Source organism: Callorhinus ursinus, unplaced genomic scaffold, assembly GCF_003265705.2.
Source record: "Callorhinus ursinus isolate GAN/ISIS: 27379988/994484 unplaced genomic scaffold, GSC_fseal_2.0 scaffold43, whole genome shotgun sequence".
Classification (NCBI taxonomy): Eukaryota; Metazoa; Chordata; class Mammalia; order Carnivora; family Otariidae; genus Callorhinus; species Callorhinus ursinus.
Window position 1 is genome coordinate 3,141,506 of NW_027397105.1, and position 17,528 is coordinate 3,159,033.

Sequence of the window (17,528 nt, forward strand, 5' to 3'; positions counted from 1 at the left end):
CCTTGAAGGGCTTAAGCATGTCCTGACCCAGCACACCGGGGCCGGCTGTGGCTGAGCACAATGCTGTGTGTGAGAATAGGCAGAGGGACTGGGGCGCAAGGGCCGGGCACTGATCAGCACCCATACATACGCCCCCCCCCATAAACCTCATCACAGCTCTGGGAGGTGGGGATTATTACTCAACAAATGTTTTTAATCGAAGCATCATCAACATACAATGCTACATTAGTTTCGGGTGTACGACATATGGATTCAACAATTCTATACCTTACTCGGTGGTCACCATGGTAGTATCAGGTACAGTCACCACCTGAAGTTGGAGTTATCATCAGCTCCCTCTCGAAGATGAGCTTGGAGTTCAGGGGATGGTCAAGGTTACAGGTGTGCGCATGCAAGAGGCAGTGCTTGAGGTCCGTGGAAGAGTCTACAGACTCCTTCCCTCACTGTTGAGCAAAGTCTTTGTTAGCCCGCTCTCCACTGTATTCTAGTAAAATTGAACTCCATGGGCCTCCTTACAGAATTCTAGAGATTAGCCCTAAAAATACAAGTCTTCAATAAGTCACAAAGGGAGTCTCGGAAAGATGTGGCAACACTCCCGCTCTGACAGATGTGGGGGTAGATGTCATTCCACATCAAAAAACTAAGCCAAATGATCCAGTAGGACAAGGTATTAAGATCTTCCTTAACATCAGTTTGCTTCTGAGTAAAACAAAGATTTGCACGAACGTTTGTAACTGCTACCAATTTTTGTTTGTTTGTTTTCTGTTAATATAATCTGCTCTTGCAAGTGTTATTTGGGATTTTGTTAAGTCTCCCAAGACTTTAGAAATTGTTGCTACACAGCATAAAAATTACCTCTGAAAATAAACTGTCGTTCTGATTGCTTGCTGCTCTGGGTTGAACTGTATCCCCCACCTCCACCCCCCCAAAAAAGATGTTGAAGGCATACCTCCCAGTACTTCTGAATGTGACCTTATTGCCAAATGATGCAGACGATCCGCTGAAATGACATCACTAGGGTGGGCCCTAATCCAACATGATGGGGTCCTTCTTAGAAGAGGGCCCTTGGACACGGATTCAGACACACACACACACACACACACACACACACACACACACACGAAGGGGGCCCTTGGACACGGATTCAGACACACACACACACACACACACACACACACACACACACAGATGCAAAGGCATGGGGAGAATGTCATCTGCAAGCCCACGGACACCTGAGGCTACCAGAAGCTATGAGAGGCATGGAAGTCTCCCCAGTGCCCTGGCAAGGAGCCAACCCTGCAGACACCTTGATCTCAGACTTCTAGCTTCCAGACTGTGACACAATACATTTCTGTTCTTTCGGCCCCCCAGTTTATTGGGGGCAGCCCCAGGAAACTAATACAGCTGTCTTGAAAATAACGTAGCAATCACTGTACCTCCTTATCAGTAAGGTTTGTTCAATCAAGACAGGATTACAAGGCCCGTGTCTCTTCTCCTACATGCACAATGGAGAACATTAAGATTTTCTAACTTGAGTCGGCTTCATTGACACAGAGAGCCCTGCTCTGATGACAAGCCCAGGGTTCTTCGATCACCCACAGCTGCACGCAGGCACGTGAAGCATTGACTACCCGTTTCTTTTTCTTCTGTGGTTAGCCTCTGTTTGCTCTCTATTGGCTGTTCTTCTCATTATTCATTCGTAAGCATCCTTTTTAAAAACTAGGATGTTTTAGATGTTGAAAATATTTTCTCCCAATGTTACTTATCTTTGTTCACTTTTAAAAAGCAGTATTTCCCATAGATATTTGAAAATTTTCACGAGGGCAAGTATATCAGCCTTTTCTTTTATGGCTTTTGAATTTCATGTGGTGCTTAGGAAGGCTTTCTCCATTCCAAGATCATGACAATCCCCCCATTTTTCCCCAATATTTTTATAGTTCCATTTCTTCTTTAGGAATCAGACTTCGTGTTCCCTGATGGACAGCTAACTGATCTAGCACCATTAACTGACTAATACCACCCCTCCTGCTGATGTGGAATGCCACTTTCATCATAAATTTTTTTTAAAGATTTTATTTATTTGAGAGAGAGAGAATGAGAGAGAGCACGAGAGGGAAGAGGGTCAGAGGGAGAAGCAGACTCCCTGCTGAGCAAGGAGCCCGATGTGGGACTTGATCCCGGGACTCCAGGACCATGACCTGAGCCGAAGGCAGTCGCTTAACCAACTGAGCCACCCAGGCACCCTCATCATAAATTCTTAAAGGTAACAGAGGTCAGTTTCTGGCCTTGGTTCATATTATGACTTCACGGTGCCTTTCTTCAGCAACGGGCCACAGAAATGCACTTGCACGGATTCTGCGTGGCCAGACGGTGGCTGCCTGGAGGACATGCGCAGACTGCCCCCTGGGGGCTACCAGTGAGCTCCAGGCCTTCGTTGCGATGCAAAGACGTGGGCCTGGTGTGGCCAGGTTTTCCAAGTTTTCAAGAGGTGTATATGCAATCTCGTTTTGAGAGTGATGGTGGTGACTGTTTTTAAGTTTCACACACAAACCACATCTGCACCCTGAAAGCATCTGGTGGTGCCCCAGTAGCCTCTGTTCCAGATACTGAAACGCAGAGTAAGGCCACGCCAGGTCTCGGTGTCCACCTCTAACTCTCTCCCACCACCAATATTACGAAATAAAAGGGGAAGGAAGAGTGGCGATGCAGCAGCTCAGGAAACCTGGGTTATCTGTAGCCCCTCCCCGGGGAAGGTGGAGATGCTGTGCTTCATCTCACCTCTCACCCGCATGGTCCATGATGCAGTTCCTGGTTTGCCTGGCAACCATGAGGTGGGAGGTCAGCATGAGGGTGGGTAACAACAGTCGAGCCAGGCCTCCGAGAGACCCTGCCAGGTGACAAAGGAGCAATGCAGAGTGAGGTCCCGGCCAAGGATGGAGCAAGATCGTGGCCCCCAGAACAAGGTGGAAGGTGCGATCACCTCCTTCCTAATAATAATCATGTAGCCTCCCTGTAACACAGTTTAACCAGCAAAGGAAGGGCAGAGGCCTTCAACTTTCACGTGGGGGACGGGCCCCACTGGTAGCAAGGACAACTCACGTGGTAGAACTTCAGTGTTTAGACAAAGCCCTTCACAACCCTGTGAAGCAGGCAGTGTCTCCCCCTCTGTAGGTAGGGGTAGGTCCTGCCCCTTATGGAGGAGGAAACCGGCTTGAGGGGCCATCAGTATGAGCTTTGGATGGCTCCAGGATATGCGGGAAGGGTGCATGGGGGAAAAAAGACCAGACCCTTCTCCTTCCTGTGCCCATCTCTGCAGAACCATTCGTTCCCATGACAAATCCTTACTGAACACCTCCGACGGGCTAGGCATTCATCTAGGCCGTGGGAACACAGGAGTACACAGATCCAGGGCATTATCCTTCTCCTTAGCCAGGTCAGTTCTCCTTACCCTGAACCATGACCCAGGCTGGCCCTTGCTCTAGTCTTCTCTGGCCGGAGCAGGGACCTCTGGCCCATGTTTGCCCCTTGCTCCAGAGTCTCTGGTGACTGGTCATTTCCTGGAATGTACTGACCTCTTCCAGAAAGACATGCTTTTCTATTCTTGAGGCAGAGACAACTGGCAGACTCAGACCTAAATCCCAGCCATGTCTTAATTCTGGCCAACTTTTAAAATATGTTCCAGGCAGGTCACACCATTCCCTAGGCATGCCATTCTGAGAGCAGGGATGGCACCTATGGTTTTTCTTGAAGCAGGAAATAGAGTGCAGGTGCCGAGGTGGCCAGTCTCCAGGGTATGCTGGACCAACCTCTTTTCTTGTTACTTGTCCTTCATCTACATCTTTTCCTCTGATGCTCCCAATTTTTGGGATATTGCCTGAGGAGCAGGATTTGGCAGGAGAAGGAATGCATATATGGAGGGCACCACCACCAGCTCTATACACTTGAGACCCCATCAGTTCATGTTCTGCAGGCAAATATACTCCTCTTCTGACTGTAGTTGGTAGAACTCTGTCCCCCAGAAAGATATGCCCAGGGGCAAACCCCCAATACCTGCGAATCTGACCTCACTTGGAAAAAGGGTTTGCAAATATAATTAAGGGGAAGCTCTCAAGATGAGATCATCCTTGACTGGGGTGGGCCTTAAACTCAATGACATGGATTTGGTATCCAATGGTGTCCTTCTAAGAGATGGAAAAGGAGAACACACACTGAGACAGAGGGGAGAAAGCCAGGTGGAGACCCACAGAAAGACGAGGCAGAGACTGGACTTGTACAAGCCAAGGATTGCCAGCAACCACCAGAGAAAGGAGAGAGGCATGGAATGGATTCTTCCTCAGGGCCCCCAGAAGGAGCACTGATTCTGAACTTTTGGCCCCATAAATTCCTGTTGTTCTAGGCTGCCAAAGTTGTGGTCGTTTGTCATGGTGGCCCCAGGTCAAGGACCCGACCCGTTTTTCCCCTTTGAGCAAGGACTGCCATGGACAATTTGACCGATGGGAGAGTCCAGCCTTCATGTTCCTTTCCCCAGGGAATCTGGCAGTATTTCCCAGATGGCCTGGTCACCAGCAGAAGAGGGCCCCCTGTGAGGTGCTGGGCTCTGCAGCTTCCGGAGCGGTGGGATTGAGGTCCTCATCCATATCAGATTTGTCTGCTCCAACCTCAGCCCTTTCTTCCTGCCTGATCCAAAGGCTACTTTCTAGCTGTTCTTCGGCAATTTCCAGGTCCTCCTCTGTTTGTAAGACAGCCACGGTTTCCTGGGGTAAGTCTGAGGAATACAGCCCGAGTTTAGCCTTAAAACCAAACATTGCTTCGTATGGACTTCGCTGCAAGGACATGTCAAACAGCTGATTCCTCACCATCTGCATGAATCTCAGGCCTTCGGCCCAGCGACGTGAGCAGTTACTCTGCATCCAGGCATTTATCATGTTCTTGACGTCACGGCTGGCTTGCTCCAGGGAGCCTGGGCCCTGGCCAGGCTGCTGCTTACCACAGACAATCTTTAGGTCCGGCCATACCTCATTAAGCTCATGAACAACCTGGTTTGTGAACTCCACGCCACTGCCAGAGTCTAACACACTAGGTGTACCAAGAATCGTGAAAATGTCCAATAGGACACTGACCACCTCACGGGCCTGCTTCGTTTTTAATGGCCGTAAAATAATAAACTTGGTCAAGTGGTCCTGGTAATATAAAATAAACTTGAACTCACCATCGGCATTTGACTGCATGTCAAGTACTTCAACTTGGCATCTGGAGTCAGTGTCCTTAAAAGCCATGGGCCTGGGGGCAAGACCTTTCTTGGGTACCGGGTTCTTCTGGTGGCACTGTTCACAGAGCGTCAGATACAAGACAATGACCTCTTTGGTGACATTCCCATATTTTCCTTGTAGCTCCTTGAGCATGCGTGTCCGCCCGCCATGCCCAATATTGAGATGCGTATCATGGAGAATATCAAACAACTCTTCCTTATGCACATAATACCGAATTCGATCCCGTTCTCCATGGGTCGCCTCTATTAGTTTCTCTGTGCCTTGCACAGAGATCACGTCATATTTTGCTGCACGGCGGTAGTCACGTGAGGACTTCTTCCCCTTTTCCTTAGCTTCTTTGACTTCCTTTATCGTTTGAAAGTACTTTTCTTTGGAAAATACCTTGCTATTGTAACTTTTGCTTTCTACTAACTTTGTCACGCTTTTAAGAAACTTTTCTCTCATGTTATGTATCTCCATTTCCAGATCACTTGTAGTGGAAACACCAGGGGGGTTATTTCCAGCTTTCTGGGGCATCATAGGGAACTGTAAGAAGGAGCCAAGGAAAGGGAGAGAGAAAACAGAGTTAAAATCACCGATATTCCCTCTAGGAGACTTTCCCTCCGAAGTTCCTCATTCTTCCATCTGATTTTTGAAGACTCCCACACAGAAGAAAGATAACATAGTATAAAGCAATAACAGAATAAAGCAACTAGAAAGCCAACTAAGATCGCTCAAAACCAGAGCAGGTCAAAAGAATTTTAAGTAAGACATATATAGAAATATGTAGTAATTTTAGACTTCAGGCAAACAGAATAAATGAAACTGTTAGCTCATAAAGTGAAACCTAATTAACTGGTCTTTACTTATTAATTGAACAGGAGAGAGGATACATGGAAATGCTTAAGGCAGTAGACAAATATCCTCCCTCAGTAACTTTTAAAATAATATAAATGGGAGAATGTTGCTGGAAGGCACCACATGATAAGAGCAAACTCTGAACTTGAAGTTAGGAAGGCTAGAAAGCCAACATAATTAAAAAAAATTTTTTTTTAAGATTTTATTTATTTGAGAGAAAGAGTGAGTGAGAGAGAGAGAGCTCATGAGCAGGGGGGAGAGGGAGAAGCAGGCTCCCCACTGAGCAGGGAGCCTGATACGGGACTCGATCCCAGGACCCTGAGGTCATGACCCAAGCGGAAGGCAGCTGCTTAACTTACTGAGCCACCCAGGAGCCCCCAACATAATTAATTTCTTGTGGTTGAAGAGTCTGTCCTCATTTTAGGAGAATCAAGGAGAAAGTAGTGGGAAATTTTTGAATGATAGTTTTCTCCTTTTGACAGTACACAGGGTTAGTGAATGAAGATTCTGAGTCCTTACCCTGAGGGACCACGTTCTCATAACTGTCCAGCATTGTGTCCCTGCAGCAGACCTTTCAAACACTTCCAATCTTTGGTCATCTCCTCAAATGTCGCCACCTCCTGAAATGACACCAGCTGCTACCACAGGGACCATTCCTGGGGCCTGGGCTAAGGAGCGGCCGCAGCAGGTCGGGGGGAGAGACAGTGGAGAGTACCAGGAATGAAGGCATGCCAGCATAAATGACGTGGAATGTGAGTCATGTGAATATTACAAAGAAGGTAAGAGAAGTAAGGAAATGGTCTCCTATCCAAGCAGATGAGTCCAGCTTTGCGGGTGAGAAAAACAAGTTCTGCCCTCCTGGGAGGTCTGTTTTGACACGGCCTGAGCTGAGGCCCACATACTTCCAGAACAAAGCAGAGAGTCCAAGTGAACTTGAGTATTCCAAGACTGGGAGAAACCTTCCAGCACAGGCTTGATGGCCCTGAATAGAGATAGCAGGGTCTGTTTCCAGAAATGGAAAAACTGCACCTATGTGCAGAGAGATTTGTCAGGAGATCATCATGCCAAAAAAGAGGTATGCCAGATGGTCCACACTCCACCAAGACTGGAGAATTCCAATCTGGAGATTCCTTAGGACCACTCCAGGTTGTAGGATGGTGATGCGGCCAGGGAAAGAGTTCACATGATGACAACAGGAATAACAACAATCGGGGGAAAACAAGATCCCTGGAATCCCAGCCATCAGACGCAGAGCCGAGGGGCAGGGCAGAATCCTGAAAAGCAAAGAAAGATGAGAAGGTTTCAAAGCTCTGAGCAAGAGTCTTGGTTAAGCTGAGGTCCTGAAGGTTCTCCATTAAAAAGGCTTCAAACACCTGTGCTCAGCATCACTGGATTCTAAGACCTGCTGACTATAAAACCACTGACTTTCTGATGACTTTCTTTTGAGGGGAAAAAGCAGAGAACCTACATTAAATGAACACATCCAAATTAACTATCTTGGAAAACATACATTTTAGTGTTGAAGAAAGAGAATGTTTCCAATGTTTAAGTCTGAGCTCAGGATCCTCAGTGTAAACAGACATTTTAAAGGCTCTGAGGGGGTACCTGGGTGGCTCAGTTGGTTAAGAGTCTGACTCTGGTTTTGAGCTCAGGTCATGATCTCAGGGTCCTGGGGATGGAGCCCCACGTGTGGCTCCACATCAGCATAGAGTCTGCTTGAGATTCTCTTCCTCTGCTCGTGAGTGCCTTCTGTCTCTCAAATAAAGAAATCTTTAAAAAAAAATAAAGGCTCTGAGGGCACCTGGTTGGCTCAGTTGGTTAAGCAACTGCCTTCGGCTCAGGTCATGATCCCAGGGTCCTGGGATTGAGCCCCACACTGGGCTCCCTGCTCAGCGGGAAGCCTGCTTCTCCCTCTGCCTGCCACTCCCCCTGCTTGTACGCTCTCTGTCAAATAAATAAAAATATTTTAAAAAATAAAGGCTCTGAGAAGTTCTGTAGTAAATTGTTTCATCTACTAGTCACAATTATTTATTGATTTTTTAAGACTTATCTGAGAGAGAGAGAGAGAGAGAGGGACTGCAAAGGAAGGAAAAGCTTCATCTCCATCCTATAAAAGAATGAAGACAGGCTGGAAATAATTTATTATCAAAAGATGCAAAATCTCAGTCTTTAATATGAGATACGGTCCTTATACTGTGCCGGGTAAAGCCACAGTTAGCTATCAGACCTACTTTGGTTAGTCCATCAGTGTTCGTTTTTTGAAGAATGAGAATGATTTACCTATACGTTCAGATGGCGGGGATTTCATAGAAGAATCTTGACCGATCTTCTTGGATTTGGGGACCATCTGGCCACCCTGGGAGCTTTGCTGCTTGGCAGGCTGCAGCTCTGGTTAGAAGAGCCTGCACTCTCCTGCTTCCCAGCGTCCCCAAGCGCCCTAACTTGTCCGCCTTATCTGCCCATCCCTGCGGTTATCTAGGTTTTCAACACCTGTTCCAGAGCAGCATGAAAGAACTGTGTTGAACTTCCTGGTGCGATCTGTGACGGTGGGGTAACTGATAAACGACCTCGGTTGGAGCAAACTGGAGCCATCTCCTTCCTCACCCACCTGGGAGTCTTTGCTTTGGCATCCCAGACCTGGAAGGTCCTTTCATCGATCTTGCGAATCCCGCCCAGCTCAACTCAGCCGCCTTCCTGATGCATTCAGCGACTCCAATTGCCACCTCTCCGTCCTCTGGAAAGCCCGGGCTCTGGAGCACTTTATTTTGCATTTGTAGTCGACTGGTTCAGGTGTACACAACCTAGCAGGTAGGGGCTGAGCCATCTACCGGGCGGGATTCCCTCAGAGGGCCAAGGGATTCAGAGCCGAGGCAAGAGATGCTCAGAGGACGTTAGGCAGACACTTGGCGCACAGGTGCAGCAGCGAGGCCGCGCACGGGGGAGGGCAGAATTACTGGGGCGTCAGCTTCCTCAGCCACAACCGGGCGAGGTACTGGTTTCCTGATGCAGACGCGGGGATAACACAGATGAAGCACTTAGCAGAGCTTCCCCGCACCTCCCGGCAGACACCTCGCCCGCTCCTGGAGACCTGCTGCGGGAGCCGCCTTCCCCGCGTGCGTGGCCTTCCTCCCTGCACCCCCGCGGGCTCGGTGCGCCCCCACCCCTCCGCGAGGGCGGCCGGCTCGGGGCTGAACCAATGAGCGAGGCCGGGGAGAGGCGGGGAGGGCCGGCGGTCCTCGAACCCAGGCCGGTCGGCGGGGGGATGAGGGAGGCCCGGGCGGTGAGGGGGATGCGTCGGGGGCCTTCCCCTCCCACCCCACCGCTGGCCCGCTGGCCCGCTGGCCCGCACCCAGCCGCCGCCACACGTCCCGCCCGCGCCGGCGCTCGCACCGGAAGCCGCTCTGCGCCGGCCGGAAGCCCCGCCCCCGACGCCGCGGGCCTCCCGGCATCCTTTCCACGCTCCGGACGGGGTCCCGCGGGAGTCCTGCGCCGCCTGTCGTTTGGCGGTCGCTGGGGCTGGGGGTACCTGCGGCAGGCCTGCGCAGAGGGAGCCACTGACCCCGGCCCCCCGCGGCAGAACCGGGGACTTTCCCCACGTTGTTGCAAAGCCTGCAGCCTGGAAAGTCAGGAAAGTCAGCTGCGGGCGTGTCTCTGCCTCTGGGACGCCTGGGTGGCTCAGTCCGTTAAGCGTCTGCCTTTGGCTCGTGATCTCGGGGTCCTGGGATCGAGTCCCACACATCGGGCTCCCTGCTCAACGAGGAGCCTGCTTCTCCCTCTGCCTGCCGCTCCCCCTGCTTGTGCTCTCTCTCCCTATAAATAGAATCTCTAAAAAAAAAAAAAAAAATGGAAGCCTCACCCAAAACGAGTCCCAACTACGGCACCTCTTTACGGAGTCCCGGGAGCCCCGAGAACTACGTTTCAGATGAACGTTTCTTACTTCAAACTGCAACCTAAGCATTTCCGCTCTGAGATTTTGGCGTGATGGCACCCCTCCGAGCAGCATCGGCGCACGCAAGACGGTGCAGAACAGCTGGGGACAGTGGTCCAGGCGCTACTGCCAATCACAGCAGCTCCTCGCTTCTACACAATGTCCCTTTGACGCAAAAAACCGTGGGAGTACGCCATATGCACACCTACATAGTCGTCGCCCAACACAGCAGGTTCAAGGCAGTAGCCCACAGGGCTTTTTATCTGGGCCTTCTCAGTGAGCCGCATGTCCCCCTAATACCGCCTGCTGTAAAAATGAGGAAAACCCCACTATCTGTCCCAGTGTCAGAATTTTGTTACTTTCGATGATTAAAGAGCTGGTGCCCAAATGGAAAAACCCACTCTACTTAAACAGGATTTTTCTTTAGCAGAATCAAGCCACAGGACCAGGCAGCCTGCCTCCAGGGAGCAAATGCCACCTACCTCCCCGAAAACCCATCCACTGTAAGGGAGGTGGTATTCCCCAAGCACTGCACAGAAAGCAAAGGCTCTTCATTTTAACAGTTTTTATTTCAAGTCACATATAAGATTATTTTACTCCTGCATCTTCTCAATTGTTTCTTCCTTATATTTGCCCTTTTCCTTTCCTACTTGGCGAGATTTGGCTTTACGTTCAAGGATCTTTTTGCGGTCTTTGTCCAGTTTTAGTCTGGTGATAACCACCTGCAGAAAAACAAAACACTTCTAAGCTTTCTTTATACAGTTACCAGCTTGGTTAACTTCACAAGCTAACCAAGTAATACCCGTTGTTTCTACTATTACTTGAGAATCAAGTTGGAATGTAAATGTAGCTTCGACCCACAAAACCACAGTACAGATGTTGTTGTGACCAATTTGTCAAAGGTCTCCAGATGATGGTAGATTTACGTCTTATGAAGGAAGGTGAGGAACAGGGGAAAAGGGCACTAAACCAGGTCTGAGAACACAGCATAACGACCAAAAGAGAAAATCTCTGCCATCATGGAGCCCGTACTTATTTTTAAAGATTTTATTTGTTTGGCAAAGAGAGACACAGCGAGAGAGGGAACACAAGCAGGGGGAGTGGGAGAGGGAGAAGCAGGCTTCCCGCGGAGCAGGGAGCCCGATGCGGGGCTCGATCTCAGGACCCTGGGATCATGACCTGAGCTGAAGGCAGACGCTCAATGACTGAGCCACCCAGGGAGAGGGAGCCAACCCACTGCCCCGAGCCTGTACTTCAGTATGGGGACAGAGAAAACAAAGTAACTGGATATACATCAAGCTCTGATACACAGAAAAACAGGGCAACATGGGGGAGGACAGCTGGCGAGCAGGGGCTAAGTCCTACGGGGTGACTAAAAAAGGCCCTACAGACAAGGCCACATGCGGACACCTGAAACCTTGAGCATGTTATAGTGAGAGACATCAGACGTCAGTACTGTATGATGTTGGGGACATGTGGAACTGTAAAAAGTCAAACTTGTGACAAGAATAAAATGGTCAGTAACGGATGGGGGACAGGACAGATGTTAAGGGTATAAACTTACAAATCCTAAGTTGAGTCCTACAGATATAATGTGCAGCAGTCATACATACACAATATTGTATCATAATCACCAAACTTGCTGAGACTAGAACTTCGTTACTCCAACTACTAAAAATAGTTACGTAGTATGTTAGAAGCGCTCATTATCGCTACAATGCCAATCCTTTTATATACAAATCTACAAAACTAACATCTTACACACCTTGAATTTACACATTAGGTCAAATGTATTTCATTAACAGAAAACAAAAAAGACAAACACCTGAAAAGGTGAACATCTGAAGAAAGTGAAGAATTGTTTTGGTAAAGGTACAGCAAGCACAAAGATCCAGAGGCAGGAGAACTTAAAAAAAAAAAAAAGCTTTATAGGTGTGCGTTTTTCAAGTTGAGTCTAAGAATCAACTGGAGAGCTTGTTAAAAACAGATCCCTGGATCCTGCCCCCAGTACAGCTGGGAACAGAATCTGGAATTCTGTCAAGTGGCCAGGTGACGCTAACAGCAGACACAGTGAGTAGCCGCATGGCTGTGGGAGGCGCGAAACGGCCAGCAGACTAGGTCACAAAGAGGGGCCGTCTACAAGTGGCTGGTGAGGGGGTCAAGGAAGGCCTTGTAGGCCACACTGATGGGAACAGATGGGATTCTGGGAATAACGTGCACCAGCCAATGGGGGGTGGAGATAAAACAATACATGGCATTTTTGTCCTGAGCAAATGGGAGGATAGAGCTGCCATACATTGTGATGGTGGCAAACCGTGGACAAAATCAGAAGTCTGAACACATTAGGTTTGAGGTTATCAATCAGAAATCCAAAATAGGCAACTGGGTTTTGAGGTCTGGGTTGGAGTCCTCTGCCTTTAGAGGCCTGAAGTCCCTAGACTGAAATAAAGAGAAGACGACGATCATTGAGCCACAGCGAAGAAAACTGTTACGTCCTATGCTGAGCTACCTTGGAAAGACTAAGCATCTATCACCGGATTGGTGACCCGGAAAACAGCTGATCTACCGGTGTTTCACACACAGGACTGGCGAAGGCTGGAAATCGGCAAAGTCCTTGCTCTCAGGAGACACAAACTAAAGGAATTAGAGGAAGTGTCATGATGCTTGTAATCCACTGGGGGTAGGGAAAATATTACTAGTGAATTCCAGGTGAGAGAGAGAGGCAGGAATTTTGCCACAGCAATCCTTCAGCTTTCCCATACTTTGGAAAAAACAGATTTATGGCAGCATAAGATCTTTTAAAAATTGGAAGAGAGAAATTAGAGACTGAAGTATCAGAGAAATCATATCCAAGTCCCAAACAGGTAGGTACTATGGGAAACAGACCAGATTTTTCTATCCTGGCTCAAACACTACCACTATCCATGAGAAGATCTTAGTTTCTGGGCTTTAGTGTTTTTCCCCATTAATACTTTGCAGGGTTGTAAAGCTGCCACACTGATTACTTGGCTTTATCTTTTTAAGATTTACTTATTTACTTGGGGGCGGGGGGAGAGCCAGAAAGAGGGCAGAAGCGGGACAGCACACTAGTGGGAGGGGGCAGAGGGAAAGTGAATCTCAATCATACTGTGCTGAGCAGGGAGCCCCAAAGGAGGGCTCGATCTCATGACCTGAGCCAAAACCAAGAGTCGGACACTGAACTGACTGAGCCACCCAGACGCCCTGCTCACTCGGCTTTAATACTAAAAGTGAAAAGGCTATCAGCTCCATTTAATAGAAAAATCACCCTATTTCTTCGATGTTAAGATTTGTTCACGGTAGCTTTTGAGAAACAGGTAACATGGCCCTGCAAACAAGCAATCCCACTTGCCAACACTTCCTGTAATAGCCTTCTCTTTTCACGAGCATTCTCAAAACAGCTACCTTGCTAGGGTGAATGCCCACGTGGACGGTCGTGCCATTTGCCTTCTCTCGCTGCACTCGTTCGATGTAGATGACGTACTTCTTCCTGTAAACCTGGACTACTTTGCCAATCTGCTGACCTTTGTAGTGTCCTCGCACAACCTAAATATAAGTTCAAAAATAACAGAAATATTAAGATTAACCTTGGGAACCAGGAAAGCTACAAATCACATCTTTCCCTCTATCAGATACAGAAGTCCTTTCAATTTTGAAAGACTTAATGGCTAATGGAAACATGCCAATAATTCCCTCTGGCTTTAACCTGCAAATTAACCATGTCCCCGTATAAATCCAGTGATGGACAGCGCATCCATCAACTCATGGCCCACAAGCAGCTGTGGGCTTGGTAAAAGGTCAAGAGCCCACTTTGGCTTTTCGTAGCAGGTTAACAAGGAACTTTACTCCATCTCAAAGGAAGCAAGAGGCCCCAAGATTAAATCCACAACCCGTTAACGTGTCCAATCCAGTGCCAGAGAGGGCAATAGCAAGTATGTATGGGAACCATTCTTTCCCAAAGTCTAAGTTTCCTACCCCAGAGTGCTAGTGATCCTCCGTTTGTCGGGAAGCAACCAAAAGTGCTTCTGCACGGATGCTTCTTTCCAGCTGCAGATTTTCTCGCATTAAGAGATCTTGACAACAAGAGGAGACCACCTCCCAAATCCACTGGCAAATCTGCCACCAGTACAGTGGCAACCAATGGCTGTTGCCAAGCCACACCACTATCTGGGGACTGGTTTTCTATTTAAATGGGTGTTAACCTATCAAATAATACTAGGGCCAGGCAAGCTGCTTTAGAGACTTGCCTCAATCTTGGAATCAACAGCTGCGGGCTACAGCTAGGAAAACACATATAGAGATTTTCACTTAAATCAATTTGACAAGTTATTTACTGGCAAACATAAAACCACCATATAAAATGATGGTTCGGTTAGGGCTTCCGTATCTGGATTTTGATTCAGACAGAACTCAGTGACTTGGTCCTCAAATACATCTTTGGTGACCAACCACACCGAGAAAAAGCTCATCACAAAGTAACGTGCTGGTTCTGAACCATCTCTCTTCTTCTGGTTATTAGGTCCCCATTCCGATGCTTGGGACAATCGATACTTTTTTCCTGTTTGATTCTTTAGTTCCCTTTTGCACTCCTGTTCTGGGAGCAACGTCTCAGGTGCATCATTCCCAGAATGAAATCCCTCTTCCAGGTCCGGTGGGCGGGACATCCACCAAGATGACCCGAACATGGTACCGACCTGCACTTCATCATCCTTTCGGATGGGCATGGATCGAACGTTGTACTTCTGTCTCAGCTCTTTAGAAAGAGGGGAAGACATGATCTTCCTGCGAATGTGGGAAGGTGCATTGAAATGCCGTTTTCGGTTCTTGCTCCGGTCAGAAGTCACAAAGGGATTAAACTTCATTTTGGCTAAAGATAAATGTAAAAAGACATGTCAACCCTTAAATGATCACAATCTCGTCCAGTTTCCAAACAGGTAACAGCAACTTTCACCTTGAGAGGTTGGAAAGCCCACGGACACGGTCATGTTCTACCGGGATGTTTTCTGTTATTTATGGAATAAAGAATTCCCGGGCCCCCGGGTGGCTCAGTCCCTCAAGAGTCAGTCTTCGGCTCAGGGCATGATCCCAGGGTCCTGCGTAGGGCTCCCTGCTCAGCGGGGAGTCTGCTTCTCCCTCTCCCTCTCTGCCTGCCGCCCCCACTGCTTGCGCTAATAAAAAATCTTTAAAAAAAAAATTCTCCATCAGTAACACACTTGCTTCAGTTCACACCCTCCAAACTCTTGAAATAAGAAAAACGGCGCTCTCAATTGCGATGCGTGAAAGCAAAACAGACCCTCAACTGTTACTCAGAACATCACGCTTTGCAAAGACCAACCAACGTCAAGACGCTACGGACTCGGGTGTGAGCACATTCAGCTCCCTACAAAATGCATCGGCTCCTTCGTCCCCAAGCCTGGGAAGGGCTGCCTTCTCCCGGCGACCACGGCCTCCAAGTTCCCTGGCTTTTCCAGGAAGTTATTTCGAGGCCATTCTTTAAGAAACTACGCCGTCTAGACTTGTCTCCATCCCCAAAGAACCCTTCCCCTCCAGAAGCCGACGCCGAGATCCCAAACCCCCTTTCCTCCTCCCTTCCCGGGCTCGGCGGCCCTCAAGCTTGCGGGATAACAGGTCGAGACCATCCTGGCCCCTCTCCCTGGGTGCTATTCGTCCGCCGGGAGAGTATCGGGCCCCTGGGGTCAAAAGACATCGCGCCCCCGAACGGATGGCCGTGGATTTCTCGCGCCGGCACGGCCAAAACTCACCCGGCGCCGCTTCAGCGATGGCCGCAAGAAGGAAGAGGGCCACACGTTACTTCCGGTTCTGTAAGTTGACTAGAGATCTCGCGAGACCGATCATCTCTTGGCGCGAGAGAGGCGCGGGGTTTGAGCGAGAAGAGGAAACTGGGAAAGAAATTGATGACTAGTGTCCCCTCGCGGCATGGAGGGGAACTGCAAGGAACTGCAAAACTGCCTTTTCTAGGGCCTGGTGCCTCCCTTGGGAGATCTGGGTTCCGCCCCTGGGTGCTCCGGGAGGGGTTGTTCCTGGGCTGGTGGCGGGGTCTGTTCAGGGTGTGACTGTCCCGGTGGTGAGGGCGTGGCGAGGGAGCGGGTGCCCCATTCGCCGGGAAAGGGCAGGTTTTACTAGCGGCCGCCAGGTGACGCCGGGCCTGCGGCCGCCGGTCACCTCGGCTCGGTAGACACGGCTCGTGGCGCTGGCGTATCGAGGGCGCCGGTCTTTCGATGAGCTTCAGCCGGGCGCCGGCTGCCGCCCCGCCCCGCGATCCGTCCCTGCCCCGCGTCAGGAGGTCCGCACCTGCGTTTCTAACGAGCTCGCAGGTGATGCCCAGGGTGCCGGCCCGAGACCACACTGGGAAGGAGGCCTTTGCAAGCGGAGAGCTGTGCCCCTTTCTGAATGTTACTGCCCGCTGTCCTTCGGTTCAGGGTCTGATGGAAGCGGGGCGGGGGACGGGGTGCGCTCCCCTGCAAACGGATGCTGGGGCAGGCTGCTGGGGAGGGGGGGGAGCTCCTGCAGTTTGCCTGGCCGCGCACCTGGTGGGGGATCCTTTTCTGTCGAATGAATAAATGCATTGTCATTGAATGAATGATGCAGTGTCATACTAACAGAAGACACATTTCATGATAATTCGTAAGATGTAGTGAGCTTGCTGAGTCCTGGGGACACTCTTCTACCCACTCTACGGTTGTTTACTCCTTTACTCCAAATAGCCTTGTGATGCTGGTACAGTATTATTGTTCCCATTATACAGATGGGGTTATTGAGCCACAGAGAAGTGAGAGGAACTCGTGCAAGTTATGTAGAACCCTTAGGTTATAGATGGACCCATGCAGGCTTTTCCCAGTCCCTTCTGTATATGGTCCCAATTTCTAGGTCTCCATTGGGTCAAGTCAAAGAGTGAGAAACCATGTCCTTGAGGAGCCAGAGTAGAGCCAGTAGATCATAATGGGTTTTCATGATTTAAAAAAGTTGTGTTTTAAATATGCTGTAAAGAGCCCTAGATTTTATTCTTAATTGAAAAATTCAGTGAGGGGCACCTGCGTGGCTCAGTTGGTTAAGCGTCTGCCTTTGGCTCAGGTCATGATCCTGAGTCCCAGAATCAAGCCCCACATGGGGCTCCCTGCTCAAGGGGGAGTCGGCTTCTCCCTCTGCCCCTCACCCTGCTCGTGCTCTCTCTCTCTCTCAAATAAATAAATAAAATCTAAAAAAATTCATTGAGAGTACCTCTACTGCAATTCTTTTTTTTTTAATTTTTTTTTTTTAAGTAAACTCTACACCCAACGTGGGGCTCAGACTAACAACCCTGAGATCAAGAGCCACATGCTCTAGGACTGAGTGGCCCTGGCTCCCCTGTAATTCTTTCCAATAAATGTTTATGCAGCATCTTTTGCAAGCCATCCCCGATCTGGACACTGGAGTTGCAAAGTGAAATTAGTCAAAGCTTCTGCCCACAGGAAGCT

The 17,528-nt window shown here is 49.2% G+C and overlaps 2 protein-coding genes across 3 annotated transcripts; both read right to left on the bottom strand.

The window, feature by feature from the left end:
• Positions 1-2,305: 2,305 nt before the first annotated feature.
• On the bottom strand, positions 2,306-9,486 carry KRBA2 (KRAB-A domain containing 2). Of its 2 annotated transcripts, none has more exons than XM_073881675.1 (3): positions 8,716-9,486; positions 6,627-7,381; positions 2,306-5,795 (listed from the first exon to the last, which is right to left on the bottom strand). In XM_073881675.1, exons 2-3 carry the CDS (start codon positions 6,645-6,647, stop codon positions 4,560-4,562), a joined length of 1,257 nt encoding a protein of 418 aa, XP_073737776.1. In that variant the 5' UTR covers positions 6,648-7,381; positions 8,716-9,486; the 3' UTR covers positions 2,306-4,559. The 2 variants fall into 2 exon arrangements, with proteins under 2 accessions (XP_073737776.1, XP_073737775.1); XM_073881674.1 differs by having other exon boundaries at positions 8,388-9,486.
• A 1,099-nt stretch (positions 9,487-10,585) lies between these two features.
• RPL26 (ribosomal protein L26) lies at positions 10,586-15,925 on the bottom strand. Its single transcript, XM_025864152.2, has 4 exons — positions 15,816-15,925; positions 14,748-14,920; positions 13,459-13,599; positions 10,586-10,757 (listed from the first exon to the last, which is right to left on the bottom strand). Exons 2-4 carry the CDS (start codon positions 14,913-14,915, stop codon positions 10,629-10,631), a joined length of 438 nt encoding a protein of 145 aa, XP_025719937.1. The 5' UTR covers positions 14,916-14,920; positions 15,816-15,925; the 3' UTR covers positions 10,586-10,628.
• Positions 15,926-17,528: the final 1,603 nt, after the last annotated feature.

What these genes read in the sequence shown, in the direction of transcription:
- KRBA2 (XM_073881675.1), bottom strand. Translation starts at nt 6,647, where the DNA reads ATGAGAACGTGGTCCCTCAGG. An exon ending in TGAGAACGTGGTCCCTCAGG is followed by an intron (nt 5,796 to 6,626) that starts GTAAGGACTCAG and finishes TCCTTCTTACAG; the next exon opens with TTCCCTATGATGCCCCAGAA.
- RPL26 (XM_025864152.2), bottom strand. Translation starts at nt 14,915, where the DNA reads ATGAAGTTTAATCCCTTTGTGACTTCTGACCGGAGCAAGAACCGAAAA. An exon ending in GAAAGGATGATGAAGTGCAG is followed by an intron (nt 13,600 to 14,747) that starts GTCGGTACCATG and finishes ACTTATATTTAG; the next exon opens with GTTGTGCGAGGACACTACAA. An exon ending in TGGGCATTCACCCTAGCAAG is followed by an intron (nt 10,758 to 13,458) that starts GTAGCTGTTTTG and finishes GTTTTTCTGCAG; the next exon opens with GTGGTTATCACCAGACTAAA.